Source organism: Meles meles, chromosome 10 (genome assembly GCF_922984935.1).
Source record: "Meles meles chromosome 10, mMelMel3.1 paternal haplotype, whole genome shotgun sequence".
In the NCBI taxonomy this organism is placed as follows: domain Eukaryota; kingdom Metazoa; phylum Chordata; class Mammalia; order Carnivora; family Mustelidae; genus Meles; species Meles meles.
In genome coordinates, this window is record NC_060075.1 from 34,185,957 (window position 1) to 34,202,082 (window position 16,126).

The 16,126-nt window shown below is 36.7% G+C and overlaps 1 protein-coding gene across 1 annotated transcript in view; it reads right to left on the reverse strand.

Annotated features, from left to right (window-relative positions):
* Positions 1-202: 202 nt before the first annotated feature.
* Positions 203-16,126, reverse strand: part of TES (testin LIM domain protein) — a 47,134-nt gene continuing 31,210 nt past the window's right edge. The window contains exons 3-7 of the mRNA XM_046021423.1: positions 11,325-11,577; positions 10,109-10,444; positions 8,311-8,526; positions 7,734-7,892; positions 203-1,475 (exon numbers count right to left, since the gene is read on the reverse strand). Of these exons, the coding sequence (XP_045877379.1) occupies positions 1,287-1,475; positions 7,734-7,892; positions 8,311-8,526; positions 10,109-10,444; positions 11,325-11,577 (1,153 nt within the window). The 3' untranslated portion in view covers positions 203-1,286. The remainder of the gene's footprint in view (positions 1,476-7,733; positions 7,893-8,310; positions 8,527-10,108; positions 10,445-11,324; positions 11,578-16,126) is intronic.

Sequence of the window (16,126 nt, forward strand, 5' to 3'; positions counted from 1 at the left end):
TCTCTCAAAAAAATTTTTTTTTCATAAAATGTATCCCTTCATCATAATGAAAAGCTTAGTTTCCTGTCTTGTGAGAAACAGCCTTTATTTTTGAGGCTTTATCTGTGGAGATGACGCCCCCTGCTGTGACAAAGCTAAACTGCAGACTGATTTTTTTTTTTTCCTTTAAGGGAAAGGATATGAAGAATAAAGGTAACAATTGTTGAGGTGAAAGACTTTATTTTGAATATACATATCATTCATTCAGTTTCATCTTTATAGTGCATAGTATATATGGAAGTATATATGGAAAAATAAACATAGAAATATCTAAAGATGGAAGTATACAGGCAAAGAAGACATTCGATATATACCCTTGAACAGGTTTAGAAGCACCATACAACAGTATCCATTAAAAAAGAGTAAATTCATGCAAAAAAAAAAAAAAAAAAAATCTATCCAAACCATGGTAGGCAAGTGCAATCAGTACAAGTTATAGTTTCTTGGGTACAAAAGGTGTACATGTTCTTTGGATTGGAAACATAAGTGAATGGCTTGGCTTTTATGTCCAAGCCAGAAATCATCTATAGAAGGAAAAAGTGGATGCCACGTGTGACAATAAAGTATTTAAGGCCACAGATGGAGGTCATGAGCTTACAAAGAGAATGCTGCGAGGTAGGGCAAGTTAAAAAAAAAGTATAGAGAAATGTAATAAAGCCACCTCTGCCTAAATGAGAAAAGAACAAATGCAAAAGCATTAGAATGATAACAGCCCTCTGTACTCTGCTGCGTTTCTCTTTTCTTTGTCAAAAGAATTCACTGAGTATCACTACAAAGTTCAGTGAATAAGATAAGGCAATAAACGCAGAGCCTTGGCATTAGGGCAAGTTTAATTTCCTTTCATTTTACATTAGAGGGGGAAAAGAATATAGAACTAGCAATGTGCATCTTTCCATTCAGCACACTAATTTTTAAGTGTTCATAAATACTGTTTGTTTGGCACAGGGGGATAGATGTACGAAGATTAATTAAACCCAGGCTTCCACCTCCAAGATTTTACATGAGGAAAGCTAAGGAAAGATAAAATTCCTTACTGTTTTAAAAATCAAGTGCTTAAAAGGCAGGTTTTAAAAATTGAGATGAAAAAAAATTGATAAGGAAAAACAGCAAAGAAAGGTATTAAACAAAATCTCCTGGTTTCCTTTATAGTTTCTTTTTTTTCCATTTATTTTTCTAAATTGCATTTTACAGTAGAAATGCAGACCATTTAGGATAGCTATGGCTCAATACTGCTTGGTACTTTCTTCTTAAGACATCATCTTCTTACACTCCACTGAACAGAAAACCATCCCTTCTACTGGCATGAACTTCTGCCCAATGAGACACTTGCTGCAGCACGAACATAAAAAGCACTCTGTGGATGCATGCCAGCTGAAATTGTTATAGGTCACCCGCTGCACTTCAGGGTCGATGGCATTGTGGCACCCTTGACATACCTGTTAAGTTGATTACACAGATAACAGAAGAGGATGAGAGATCAAACTGATGGTAACATTTTCATGTTAGAACAGTGTCTTTCTTTCAGATGGTAAATTAAACAGGTTTTTTGTTTGTTTGTTTGTTTGTTTGTTTAAGATTTTATTTACCCACCTGACAGACAAGGAGACAGAGAGGCAGGCAGAGAAGAGGAGGAAGCAGGCTCCCTGCTGAGCTGAGAGCCCGATGCGGGGCTTGATCCCAGGACCCTGGGATCATGACCTGAGCTGAAGGCAGAGGCATTAACCTACTGAGCCACCCAGGTACCCCTCAGATGGTAAATTAAACTGAGAATGACCACTTCAAAAATATATAACTAAAATTGACCTTCTAGTTAAATTTTTAGCCAACCACTGTTAATGGATGTCTATAGAGAACGGGTGTCTCTGAGAAATAACAGGTAAAGACCAAACAGGTGATTTGGTGCTTATAAGATATCCCCATGGTGTATGAGGCAGAAAGTCTTAATGGCAAGTTTCAGAGCAGTTTCATTCTATTGTATTCTACTTTACTAATTATAAAGAAGTTTTATGATTTTTCCTATAAATCCAAATGCTGGTGAAGATGTGGAACAACAGGAACCTCATTCATTATCGGTGGGAATTCAAAATGTACAGCCACTTTGGGAGACAGTTTAGCAGTTTCTTAGAAAACTAAACATACTTTCTTCATACAGTCCAAAATGATGCTCCTTGGCATTTACCTAAAGGAGCTGAAAACTTATGCCCACAAAAACTTGCACATTGATATTTATAGAATCTTTATCTATAATTGCCAAAATCTGGAAGCAACCAAGATGCCCTTCAGTAAGTAAAGAGATAAATACACTGTGGTAATTGAGACAATGGGATATTAACCAGTGCTAAAAAAGATAGAGCTATCAAACCATGAAAAGACATGGAGGAATTTTAAATGCACATTGCTAAGAGAAAGAAACCAATCTTTAAAAAAGCAACATACTGTATGATTCCAACCACATGACATTCTGGCAAAGGCAAAACTATGGAGAAAATAAAAAGATTAGTGGTTGCCAGGAGTGGGATAGGGGGATTGGAGAGAAAACCAGGTAGAGAGCACAGAGGACATTTAAGGCAGTGAAAATATTCTCTACAATTTTATTATGATGGGTATATATCATTTGTCCAGGCTATACTTTTGTCCAAACCCACAGAATGTGAAACACCGAGGGTGAACCCTGAGGTGAACTATGGACTCTGGGTGATTATGAAATGTGAATGTAGATTAATCCTTGGTAAAAAATGTAGCATTCAGGTGAGTGATGTTACAGTGAGTGAGATAATACATGTGTAAGTGTAGGGGTTATGTGGGAAATTGCTGTGTCTTCCTCTTTTGTTGTAAACCTAACACTGCTCTTAAAAAATAGTCTTTAAAAAAAGGATTTTCCTCACTCATTAAAGCTTTGAAGCATAATTTTACTAGTCCTACCTCTGAGACATGGGATTATTAACATCACTGGTTTCTAGAGAGTATGAAAGGAAAATCATGTTCAAAATAATTAAGGACGCAATTTAAAATACTGCCAGTGTTTGAGAATAATTAGTTTGCATTAAAAATTGTAGTTAATTGGCTTCTAAGTCATAATTCATGTATAATCTAATATCATAAAACATTAATACTTATATTCTCTGTGGAATTCAGTGTATGTTACGTACAAGTAAGTATATGGCATGTGCATGCATCCATATCTACAACACACATAATTTTCTTCTTTAGCTGAACATCCATATGAAGAAAATAAATGAATAACCCTCAATATTTTAAGAGAAAACAAAACTACCCTATCGAGACTTCCAAAACACTAGATAGTTCATAGGCTTTCTTGTTTGTGCATATTCTGAATGAATGGGACTATCTAAAGTTTTTAAGTATTTTATAACAAGTAAAGAAAGTGACATACTATCCTGCATTACACAGAAGTGTCTAATCTTCAGCACCTTTGGTTTCTTAATGTGAATCCTTCAAAGAAGAGGGCAGGTCATTCAGCCAGAGCCTCCCTACTTGAAAAGACCTTAAAACATGGCTGCTATTGGGACGCCTGGGTGGCTCAGTTGGTTTAGTGACTGCCTTCGGCTCAGGTCGGACCCAGTCTCACATCGGGCTCCTTGCTCGGCGGGGAACCTGCTTCTCCCTCTGCCTCTGCCTGCCACTCTGTTTGCCTGTGCTAGCGCTCTCTCTCTCTCTCTCTCTCTCTGACAAATTAAAAAAACAAACAAAAAAACCCCCAAAATCTAAAAAAACAAAACAAAACAAAAAACATGGCTACTCTTCAGTGGGGAAAACTGGTTTAGGTTGTGAAGTGAGGCCTTGTTACAAATACCCACTTTAAACGTGCAATATACTTTCTATGCTTTTTTTTTTTTTTTTAAGGTTTTGTTTATTTTTGAGAGAAAGAGAGAGGCAGAAGGAGATGGGGGTAGAGATTCTTGAGCCTGGCATAGAGCCTGACATGGGCTTGATCCCACAACCTGAGATCATGACCTGAGCAAAAAATCAAGAGTCGGACACTCAACCGACTAAGACACCCAGGTGCCCTGACTTTCCATACTTTTTAGTGCTACATGGCTTCTAATTACAGAGATTATAGCTATTTAATTCCCATGTTATGTCAACCTAGTGTTTCCTGAGAAGCAAGGGAGATATTCTCTTTCCATGTTCAATATGTGGCTACTCCTGAATACAATAAAAATGGGTGTTTTAATTACAAGTGAGCTCTTAATTTGTAGCTGTATCATGCAAGCAATTGCTTTTGCATATATTCATATTGTGTAGATTTATATTTAGAACATTGCCCCTTGCAGTTTTCTCTTTCATATTTTTTCAATATTTTAAACTTGTTTGTGTACCATAGAAGCATCTCACAATTTTTTTTTTTTAGAAAAAATTGTTTTTAGAACATGCTTTTAGACCATGACCTATCTTCTTTATCTCAGCCCTCTAACAATACTTGTGGATCTTTTCATATCTTTTGAAATTCATATTTTTATTTGTGATTTTAAAAAAGAGATAACTGGGGTGCCTGGGAGGCTCAGTTGGTTAAGTGACTGCCCTCGGCTCAGGTCATGATCCCGGAATCCCGGGATCGAGTCCTGCATTGGGCTCCCAGTTCCATAAGGAGTCTGCTTCTCCCTCTGACCTTCTCCCCTGTCATTCTCTCTCTCACTCTCTATCAAATAAATAAATAAAATCTTTAAAAAAATTAAAAAGAGATAACTAGTATTCAGTTATATATAAAATTAAGGAAATTGCTTAGGCTAAAAAAAAAACAACTAATGAACACACTGAATGGTATAGGAATTTAGGCTTTGTGGTTTCATATAATTTAGTTTTGCTAATAATTTGTCATTCATCCCAAATTCTGACATAGAGTCCCAGCTAAAACCTATTGCACCTAATTCTTTATAAATCTGAAAGTTGCCTAGGCCTCATTGAGTGTCTGGGAGATAATGTGCTTTACTTCTTTCTGCCTGGCATTTGATTTTTTAGGGTTCTTAAACTTATAATATTTCAATTTGTTCTGATTTCCTTCAATTTCTCCTACTTCTTTTAGTTTATTTGTATACACAATGTGAAAAAAAAAACAACCACTAACAACACTTATTGTAATGACCTCTCTGGCAAGAGGTTCCTATGAAGTCTCAGAGATGTGAATTCAGGGGATGGCCATTTGAGACCAGAATTCCAGAGACCATTCAGAGACAAACTAAGTGTATTTCCCACTATCCTCTTTCTAAGTTAATTTTTTTTCCCACAGAAATCCTGTTTTGAATTGAGTTCTTGCCTTCAGGTTCATAGACAATTTGTTTGTTTGAAGATTAAAAGATCTAAGCAGACCGATGCCCTGAACTAGACAATCTTCAAAATTTTACATCATTTAGTATGTGGAAGGGATAGCTCTTTTTATCATTAGCTGATTTGTGCAGGCAATGGAAAGAGCTGTTCATTTAAATTTTATGGGCCCAGCACGCTTCCGCTGCACAACTCTGCTTGTTCATTTAAATTTTATACAAAGGGCAACAGTACATCTTACTGAGAAAGTAAACTTTCTAAAAGAAATCATACCACATTATAAAGCTAAATGATTTACAAATTTTTCTCTCTGTGTTTTAATAATATCTCTGGTTATCCCTCTCTGTTGGTTAGTTACAACCTAAGAAAGAGAAGCTTTTAACAGTTACATAAAGCAGCTTCATCTGTTTAAGGCTTTATTCAGTATTTACTGAGTATCTACTGTGCTGTTCTTGTGCTGGAATTAGAAAACACAGCAGACAAAATTCCCTGCCTACATGGAATTTGCATCCTAGTCCTTGAGACCAAGGTCACACAGCCCTATAGTAAAATATACATTATGATAACAATTTACCTTTAAAGAAACTGTAGCAATAATATTCAGGGAAGCAGTTTTTAGCTAAATTATGTACCAGGTCACATGGTGAGTAATAATCCTTTTCCCAGGTATAAGGAGGCTCATGTTGATCCAAAGTAAATGAGAAATATTAGAGGAGAAAGAAGTCACTTGAACATTTCCTAAAGGCAGACATTGAGGGCATGGAAATAAAAAGGCAAGCTCTGTCCACCAGCTGCTTATAGTCTAGGGGAGGAGACAGAAGGGTGGTATTAATTACACACAGATGTGCTCCACTGGATCACAGAGAGGCATCTTACCCAGAGAAAAAGGGGTGGAGCTTAGGACCAAAAAAATCAAGAAAGGTATTCTAAAAAAAGCCTCCACTGAGTCTGAGCAAGTGAAACGGGGAATGGTGAGAGTGCAACAGATGGAGTTAAGGTGAGTAGAAGACCCAGAATGGTCCCCAAACTAGAAAATGGGTAATTTGTTGAATATGATTTGGATTGGGTAACTAGTAGAAGAGGCTGAACAGGCAAGGAGGGGCTGGATCTGGTAAGCAAAGGCTTAATGTTTAGGTTTGCATTTCAGAAAGATTACCTTCCATCATTACGGAAGGTGATTTTGGACAAGATGAAGAATGGAAGTGGGGAGACCAAATTTGAGGGCACTATAATAATCCAAATGACAAAAAATAAAGGTCTGACGTAGAGTATAGTTGTAACTATGAGGATCTGAGATTTACGGATGAGGCAGAATTGATAGAAAATGATGAATTATACTCAGAAAGCGGATAAAGGATAAAAGAAAACTGGCACTGGCATCAAAACTCATTACGTTATTCCCACAGTACCACACTCCCAGAATGATATAAACACAGCACTGTATTCCTTAGCCAGGAGCCTGCTTTCCGTGATAGCTCTGAGGAACTTTAGTACATATTTTCCTGCTTATAAAGAAGTAGATGTCTATCATTTTAATATCCCTTGGATTAAGAGCTTTACTATATATGGTCAACTTTCTTTATCCTTTATCTAAATTGCTTATCTCTTGGCCTTCATGCAATAGCAGCTCTGTGTAAGCAGGGTAGAGCCAAGAAAAAAAATATACTCTCACATTAACTATTTGAATGTTTGGCTGATACAAATAAATCTAAATATGTAGGTCAAATTTTGTTATAGTCAATCAATTCAATGAAGGTTTAAGAAACAGGCATTGTACAATGTCCAGGTTAAAAAGAGAAAATGGGGGCGCCTGGGTGGCTCAGTGGGTTAAGCCTCTGCCTTCGGCTCAGGTCATGGTCTCAGGGTCCTGGGATTGAGCCCCGCATCAGGCTCTCTGCTCAGCGGGGAGCCTGCTTCCCCCTCTCTCTCCGCCTGCCTCTCTGCCTACTTGTGATCTCTGTCTGTCAAATAAATAAATAAAATCTTTAAAAAAAAAAAAAAGAGAAAATGAAGCCACAGTTGGGACCCTAAGAACATGGAACAGAAACCAAAAACACTCAAACACAGCTAAAGAACACAAACAGTTCCTAAAAATCTTAATGTAAGTGGACTCTGATCTGTATGATGAGAACCAATCAGTCTCATTTCCATTAAAGAACTTCTTTTAGTGGGGATTTGATGACTAAGTAGCACTTACAATCTATAGTGTAAACTACAGATAGAAATCTTGAGGTGGCTCACAGTCAATGCGTGTTATTGTTTTTGAATTACCTGGATTTTAAGACCCTATAGCAGGAATCACAGGTTTCTTACTTAACCACAGTCCTCTCTGTTTCTCACTGGCTTAAATAAAGGCATAGTGTCAAGTCCTAAAGCAGGTCAAGGCACCCATACCCCAGAACGCATCTTACCACAGCATGATTCTTCACATAGCAGGGCTTGCACACAGGCTTGTCATTGACCATCACATATATTTCCCCAGCTAGGATGTTGTCACAGTCAAAGCAGCAGAAATGTTTCAAATGCCAATTTTGGTTTTCTGCTTGGGTGTACTCATTGCTGAATATCAGCTGGGAAGAGGGCAAAAATAAGAGGAATCACATATTTTCCTTTTTGCTACAAATGACAAAGCTAGGTTCTGTAGACCAGTAAGGGATTTAGATCCACAAGTAAAAAATCAACCCACTTTCCTGATCTCAAAGTCTGAAAATAACTTAATTCTTAAACTCAGGTTACTATTTCCTTCAGTCCAAATCAGTCTTCTATGTTCCTCGACAGTCTTTCATTAGTCAACACAGTTAACACAGACACCCCGAATGACTGAGTTAAAAGTTGTTTTCCCACTCAACTCCTCTGCGTGTAAATAAAGAGACTGATGCTTGGCTAATTCATGTGGACTTTCTGCCAAGGATGGCCTGGTGAAGATGGTTAGGGGACTCTATGGGGGCACCAGAGGGAGCCCATCTGTAGGAGCCGCTTGGAACACACCTCATCGCAGCCAGCACACCGTGGTTTCTCACTGTCACAGTAATGTCTGCCACAGTACAGCTTCCCATTCTTCCAGAAATAAATCATGTCAACCAGGAGCTCATGGCAGGTACTGCAGACGAAACAAGCTGGATGCCACAGTTTATCATAGCCGGCCCTTTCAGCGTAGATGGCTGGGTCACCCTCTTTCATACTCTGTTTGCAGCAGTAGCAGGACTGAAAGGAAAGCCGTCCAAAACAATATGTCATTGTAAGACTGGCATTTCTCATCATCAGTGTCACAGGAATTCAGAGAAACAACTTCCAAGAGAAAGAATTCCTACTAAAATTAGTAATTTGGGGCACCTGGGTGGCTCAGTGGGTTAAGCCACTGCCTTCGGCTCAGGTCATGATCTCAGGGTCCTGGGATCGAGTCCCACATCGGGCTCTCTGCTCAGCGGCAAGCCTGCTCCCCCCCACCCCCGCCACCTGCCTCTCTATCTACTTGTGGTCTCTCTCTGTCAAATAAATAAATAAAATCTTTAAAAACAAACAAACAAAAAAGAGTTCTCTGGAGAAGTAGAACCAACAGAAGATGTAAAAAAAAAATAATAATAAAATAAAATAAAATTAGTAATTTGTCCACAGAGACAATAAGATGTCAGCATTTCTGGGAAATGGGATTTCTTGGATTTCTCTAGGCTCTTCAAACTTAATTCTTGTGCCCTGCTGGTAAAGGGGCACTGTTTCCTGAATTATCACTTACAGAAAAAGGGCAACAATAATTTTCACCCCAACTTTTAAGTGGTTCTCCCAAAATCATTAACTTAGAGCTTATTGGTATCTTCTCTCTCTCTCTCCTCTCTTTTTCTTTTTTTTTTTTAAACAGAACTAAGCCTTATTGGTTAATGTGCTAATTGTGTCTATGAGAAATATATTACACTAAATTTAGCTCTTATGTTTTATTCATGTGTATCACAATTCTCTTTTAATTTCAAGGCATAAGAAAAAGACTTCAATTTCCCTCCTAAGAGAGATTTTTAAAAAGTAAGATTGATTATATAGTTGACCCTCAAACAACACAGGGGTTAGGTGTGCTGACCCCACACATAATCAGAAAGCTATGTATAAATTTGACTTCCTCAAAACTCAACTACTAATAGTCTACTACTGATTTGAAGCCTTACCAATAACATAGTTGATTAACACATATTTTGTATGTTTTATGTATTATATACTGAATTCTTACAATAGAGTAATCTAGAAAAAAGAAATTATTATTAAGAAAATCAAATGGAAGAGAAAATACTTTTATAGGACTATACCGTATTGATTAAAAAAATCTGTGTGTAAGTAGATCTACACCGTTCAAACCCGTGTTTTTCAGGGTCAACTGTATATCCATATAAATTTGAATTATGAATTTTAGGCATGTTCTCACAAGCAAAACTGAATTAACCTAATCATACATTATTCTTGTTTATGGGAAAAGATAAACAACACCAAAATTATGTTTGGAAACAGATTCTAGAGGAGCATGTTGTATTCCAGCATGACACCAATGCTAACTACTATGTATACATAAAACTCACAATTACCCTTGGCAACAGAGAATCAGAAAATTGGCTTTAGATAGAGGTTTCAAATGTGATGATTTGCTAAAATAAACCTAAAATGAATTTTAATTTATTTCCTTCACTTACTCCTTTTGGAAACTGAGGAATGCCACCCCCCAACCCCCCATAAAAAATATTCAAAGAATGGGAAAGAGCCTGTAGAAACAGACCAGTTGGGCCAACACCAGGAGCTCTATACTTACATACTGAGTTTTTCTGTGTTCGGCTGATTTGTCCTCCATGGCCCCCACGGCTGCTGTGGTGCTTCTATCCCCGCTAGGGATGTACATTCGGTTGGGGCCTTGAGCATCCATCTCACGGGGAAGTTTGACATCTCCTACTCCCAGAGCTTCACTCTTATATTTCTTCACAAACTGTTCCATCTCCTTTACCTCTTTGGGAGACAACTCATGACACTTTGAAGGGTCCTGGTCATGTGCAGGGAGCTGCTTTGCCAGCTGTTTCTTTCGGTACTGTGCCCCCTCTGAGCCTGCCACTGGCTGCTTCTCCTTGGGCAGCATCTGCATGTACTGCCTGGCCTGAACCACAAGGAGACCAGCGTTAACTGGGAGATGCCTTGGTCATCAGACAAGCAGTATTTTATAACACACACCAGAAGCAAATTAAGAAAGAAGGGGGTTTTATCCATTCATAACAGTCTTTATAATATAAATATCTTGAGATGTTAACATAATCAAAAAAGGTATTGTAAATAGATTAAGTTCAGTAACAATAAATACATTTTTCTCCATGAAATCAAACCTTTGTTGTCAGCGTATAAGAAGATTTTGGTTACTAATGTTTACTTGTGCTATATATACAAATGTATAATTGCAAGAGAACACAAATTTTTAGCAGGCATGGTTAAATGTTTAGAATTGCCTATGGATCAAGAATATTTTTATCATTATAAAAAAAAAGATATCATAAGAGTCACTTGAATGATGATTTAACTAGTCTTCTTAAAAGACTTCCAAATGTTGTATTTGATTGTTATAACAGTAAAAGGAGTTTGACACAAAATTACCTTTTTTTCTTTACATAGTAAAGTATACTGTTAAACATTTTTTGAGTTTAAAAAAAATGACAAATTCTATTCTTTCAGATAGTCCTTGCTATCTTAAGAGATACCTCTCAAGTATAAGCTAGAAGTTACTAGATATATACAAAACATATTTTTCATCTAATTATTACAAATGTCAGACCATTCCCTCAAAAAGGTTAACATACCTGAGTAGTCAGGAAAATTCTATGAGGTATCTAATTTTACTTTCAAAAACCAACAAGAGTTGGAAGTCAAAGTAATAGGAACCCCAGAAAAATAACAGACTTGAGGTTGATTAGGTCACCAAAGGGACTGCCCTAAAAAAGTAGCCCCTGACATTTAACAAACAGACTGCCCTTCCCCTTCTTATTTACCAATGCTTGATTCTGGACAGGAGGAGCCCATTCATAGGTAACTGTATTGATGGAGACATTCTTCTTGGCAGCAACTGGATTGGTCAGTATCATAACATTACGTTTATACATGGGAATTCCATCTGATTTTAGTTTTGCAATCAGGGTGGTATATTTGGTGTCTTCAAAAAGTTTTCCCACTTTTCGATCCTCTTCATTGCTCAAGAGGACATCATGCTCTTCTTGGCCACACTTGCAGTTACGACATATTTTTCTATAATTTTGGAAATAAGTTGGCAATAACTAATTATACCTGGTAAATAAGTAAGCATACTCATACATTTATAGTTTATAAAATACTTTTATATACGTTCCATATAATGGTATGGAAAGGCAAGCTATTGGGCAGGGGGATTCCAAGAAGCTATCCATAAATTTAAGCAAGGAAACATAAAAATGTACTTTCACATTATAAGACTTTAAAAAGTTAAGTTGTTTTTTCTTTTTTAAGATTTTATTTATTTATTTGACAGAGAGAGAGAGATCACAAGTAGGCAGAGAGGCAGGCAGAGAGAGAGGGGGAGGCAGGCTCCCCACTGAGCAGAGAGCCAGGTGCGGGTCTCGATCCCAGGACCCTGAGACCATGACCTGAGCCGAAGGCAGAAGCTTAACCCACTGAACTACCCAGGTGCCCAAAAAGTTAGTTTTTAATTAAAAAGTGTACACTCAAGGGGGCATATCTGACCAAAGCCTCATCTGGTATTCCTCATTTTCTTAAATCAATAAGTAAATAGAATCACAAAGCACTATTACAGCAAGTTTCATATTTTATTGCATGGCAAAATTTCATAGCCATTACCTAAGTTTTTTGTTTTGGGATTTTTTTCTAAGTGAGAGGGAGGCCGATATAACTTTTCTGATCAAGGACTATAAAGCTAGATGCAGCATTAGTTTTCCTCATCTCCTTTCCTGTCCCCTTGCTAATTTCCTTTCCTTTTCTTTCCCATGTCCTGTTTTCTTTCTCTTTCTTTCCTTTCCCTTTATTCCTTCAAACATTCACTGACCACTTACTATGTGCTCTCATATGTATAAAAAACCAGATAGATGAAAGTCTCGGGAGTTTCAGAGAAATGAATGAAAGATACCACTAGATGAAAGCTACTGCTCTCTTTCTCCAATCTGGTCTAGTGGATAATCATTCTTTCATGCAACTTACATGAACATCCATGTGCTTAGCTTATATATATAGCACTTAGCTAAGCTTATAGCAATGAACTTAGATTGATACATCCTATAACTGCATTTGTGATAGATAAGTACAGGATAATTTGAGAGGTCTAATTTTTACTTAGAACTAGTGAGGAAAGGGCTCCATAGAAATATTACTCCATAAGAAACTAACATTTAGGTTGAGATCTGAAGGGATAATGAAACAAGTATGGAGTGTGTGTGTGTGTGTGATTGTGTGTGTGTACTTGATATAGGATAAAGAAGAAGAAAAGCCTCCAAACATTGGGTAGAAAGTGTACTTGTGATGGTCCTGAATTAGGAAAGAGCTTGTGCCCTTAGGTCCCATAATCAGAGAAGGCTGGCATGGCTGCAGTGAGGTAAATAAATGGGGAGTGACAAGGTTGGAGAGGTAGGTAGGCATAAGATCATGCAGGGACTTGTAGGACACATGAAAAGATTTGGCTTTTACTGTAAGAATAAGCAGGCACACTGAAGGCTTTTAGGTAATGGACTAACATGATTAGATCTATCATTCTCAAAAACTGTACCACCTATTATATGAGAATGGATTAGGGGTAGACATAATTGGATGGAGTGAGGCCAATTCAATTAATATGTCAATAGTGCATCCAGTTTGCATCCTACTACTATTTTACAAGTGGAATTTATATTTTGGATGGTTATTGTTGTGTTAGACTACAGTATTTAACAGTGGAGATGGGGAAAAAAAAAAAAAAAAAGAACGGATCTCCTCAAAGGTAAAACTGACTAAACTTTGTGGTTGATTTGAGCATAGTGATGCTGAAGGGAAGGCCCAATCTGTCAGAAAATGAACCCAGGTTTCCAGGATGAGTAAGCTGGTAGAAGGAATATAACTATGAAAGAACAGATCTGAGATAGTTGGGAGGGGGGAGGCTCAAAGCTGTCCAAAATTCAACTACTGAAAAGTTCAAAATGTCTACAAAACAGGGTAAAGATATCAAGTAGATTGTAGGATATGTAGATCTGGTGTTAAAAACTGTAGCCTGTTAGAAAATATAAATTTGGGAGTCAGGGAGTGACACATTTGCATATAAAGTAAACAGATCACTTTCACTTCCTAGGCAAGAGTACAGGGAAAAGGTCAGACTCAGGAAGGAGTCTGGCAGAGAAGCAAAAGCTGGAAAAGGTGACTGAGGAAAACAGAGAAGTTGAGAGACTTTGTGGTGTTAAAAACATTAGCTGGAAGTAAATATAGGGCAAAGGTAGTGTATAAATCAGAGGGAGGAGTCTGAGAATTTAAAAAAATGTGTAATATCCTTACATTGTTCAGGAAGATATTGAAGATACAGATTAACATTTGATGTTGTTAAGCATGCATATTAAGTTAACTAGATAACTAAAAAAGGACATATTACATATAATTTCTAAACTTAGAAAATGGAAGGGTGATATAAAATGCAAGTAATTAAACAGAAGGCAATAAGAGGAGAAAAAAGAAACTTAGAAGATTAGGACATGTAGAAAGCACAAATTAAGATGGTTAACATAATCCAAATATACCAATAGTCACAATAAATGGACTCAGTGTTCCAGTTAAAAGACAAAGGATTTCAGACTGAATAATACAACAAAATCAGACTCTATGCTACTTGGAAGAGACACTTAAAATTTAAGGACAAAGAAAGGATGAAAGCATAAGGATGCAAAAAGTAAATTAGATAGCTATATTAATATCATATACTTTAGACTTTAATGCTCTTTAATGAGTATTAAAGAGAATCACCACATAGTGACAGAAGTTTAAAATCACCTCTATGATGTAACAAGTATAAAATTAATACAGTTTAATAACCTATTCAAAATATATAAGCAAAAATAACAGAACTTTAAGAAATAAACTCATTATAACACTAAAAAATCAGAAATAAAGATTTGAATAACGCACTAATCCTGATCAAGCAGATACATAAAAAATATCCTATCCAGTGACTGGAGAGCACTTCTTTTTGTGAACTGCTGAAACACTTCAGGAAACCAAGTCTCAAGAGACCAAGTCTCAAGAAATGCCCAAGGAATCACCATAAACCACATTATCTGATCAGAATATAAGTATGTTAGAAATCAAAAGCAAAAAAAGAAATCAGAGAGGGAGACAAACCACGAGAGACTCTGGACTCCAGGAAACAAACTGGGGGTTACAGAAGGGAGGAGGGTGGAGGGATGGGGTAGCCGGGTGATGGGTATTAAGGAGGGTACGTGATGAGCATGGGGTGTTATATGCAACTAATGAATCACTGAATACTACATTAAAAACCAATGATATGCTATAAGTTGGCTAACTGAACATAATTTGAAAAAAAAGTAACTACAAAGTACTTTTGAAAGACTCCTAAAAAATTCAGTATTGAAACAATCACAATAGAAATGAAAACAAATAACATTTTAAGGAAAAAAGAAAACAAAACTATTACTTCTTGAAATGCAGAACACAACTGAGGGGGTGCTTAGGAGAAAAGGCATAGATAACATGCTCAAGCTGGAAGGACAAAAGAATAAAATTAGTAAGTTTAACTCAAGAAGTTAGGAAAAACAAATAATAAGCCTAAAGAACATGGAAGGTAATAAAAATAGCAGAAACTAATAAAACAAGTATTTGCTTCTTAGAAGATACAGAGGAAAAAAAGAAAAGCATTCCATACATTTTAACATCTCTTCTGACTACATTTTGCTTAGTAGTTTTAGCTCCAGAAGGAAAACAGACAGAATTTTAGGAAAGGTTTCTGGGAAAAAGCCCACACTAAACATATTTCACATTTAGTGCATTTGTTTCATCAAAAAAGCAATCCTGCCATCACTTCACTCATACAGTCCTGTGGGTACTAATCAGAACAGTAAGAAAAATCAAAGAAAGTGAAGATATAAGGATTCATCAGAAAGGAGGAAACTAAACCGCTATTAATCACAGACACTATGACTGATCATATAGAAATGCATTAACATCAGTAAGAGTTTAATAAGTTTTCAGATTTAAAATAAAATTGGATTTCTCTATACCACTTAAGTTAGGAAAAAACAACTAAAAATTCTTAAATGAATCTCTTTGCCAAATAACAAGTTATTAAATGATTATAGATTTTTGTGTTTTGTTTTAAGGTGAGGTATCAAACTAAAAATATTAGATTTGACTTGTGCAGTCCAGAGAGAGAGAGAGACAGAGAGAGAGTCAGAGATATAGGGGGTGGGGAGGCAAACTAATTTCCTTGCGCACACATTGGTTAGAAATCTTTATTTGGTAAGAATGTGCTGAAGAGTTTGCATATTCTAGTTCAGCTATAAAAGACTCTTAAATCTGGTTATCTCATACTCCCACCCAGTGGAAAGGAGCATCTTATTCTACTACAGTATGTTCTTTATTCTTGTTCTTCAGTTAACAAAAACAATATAATCATCCATAAAACTATCACATTGCTTTTGGTCCAAGTTTAAAATCATACCTTCCTGAGAAGACTTTAGTTCTTTAGGGGTGGGAATTTAGTTCTTAATGTAGATAAAAAGATCCTTATATGGCTGTGAACTACGGCATGCATCTCAATAATTAGCAACGTGGTTGA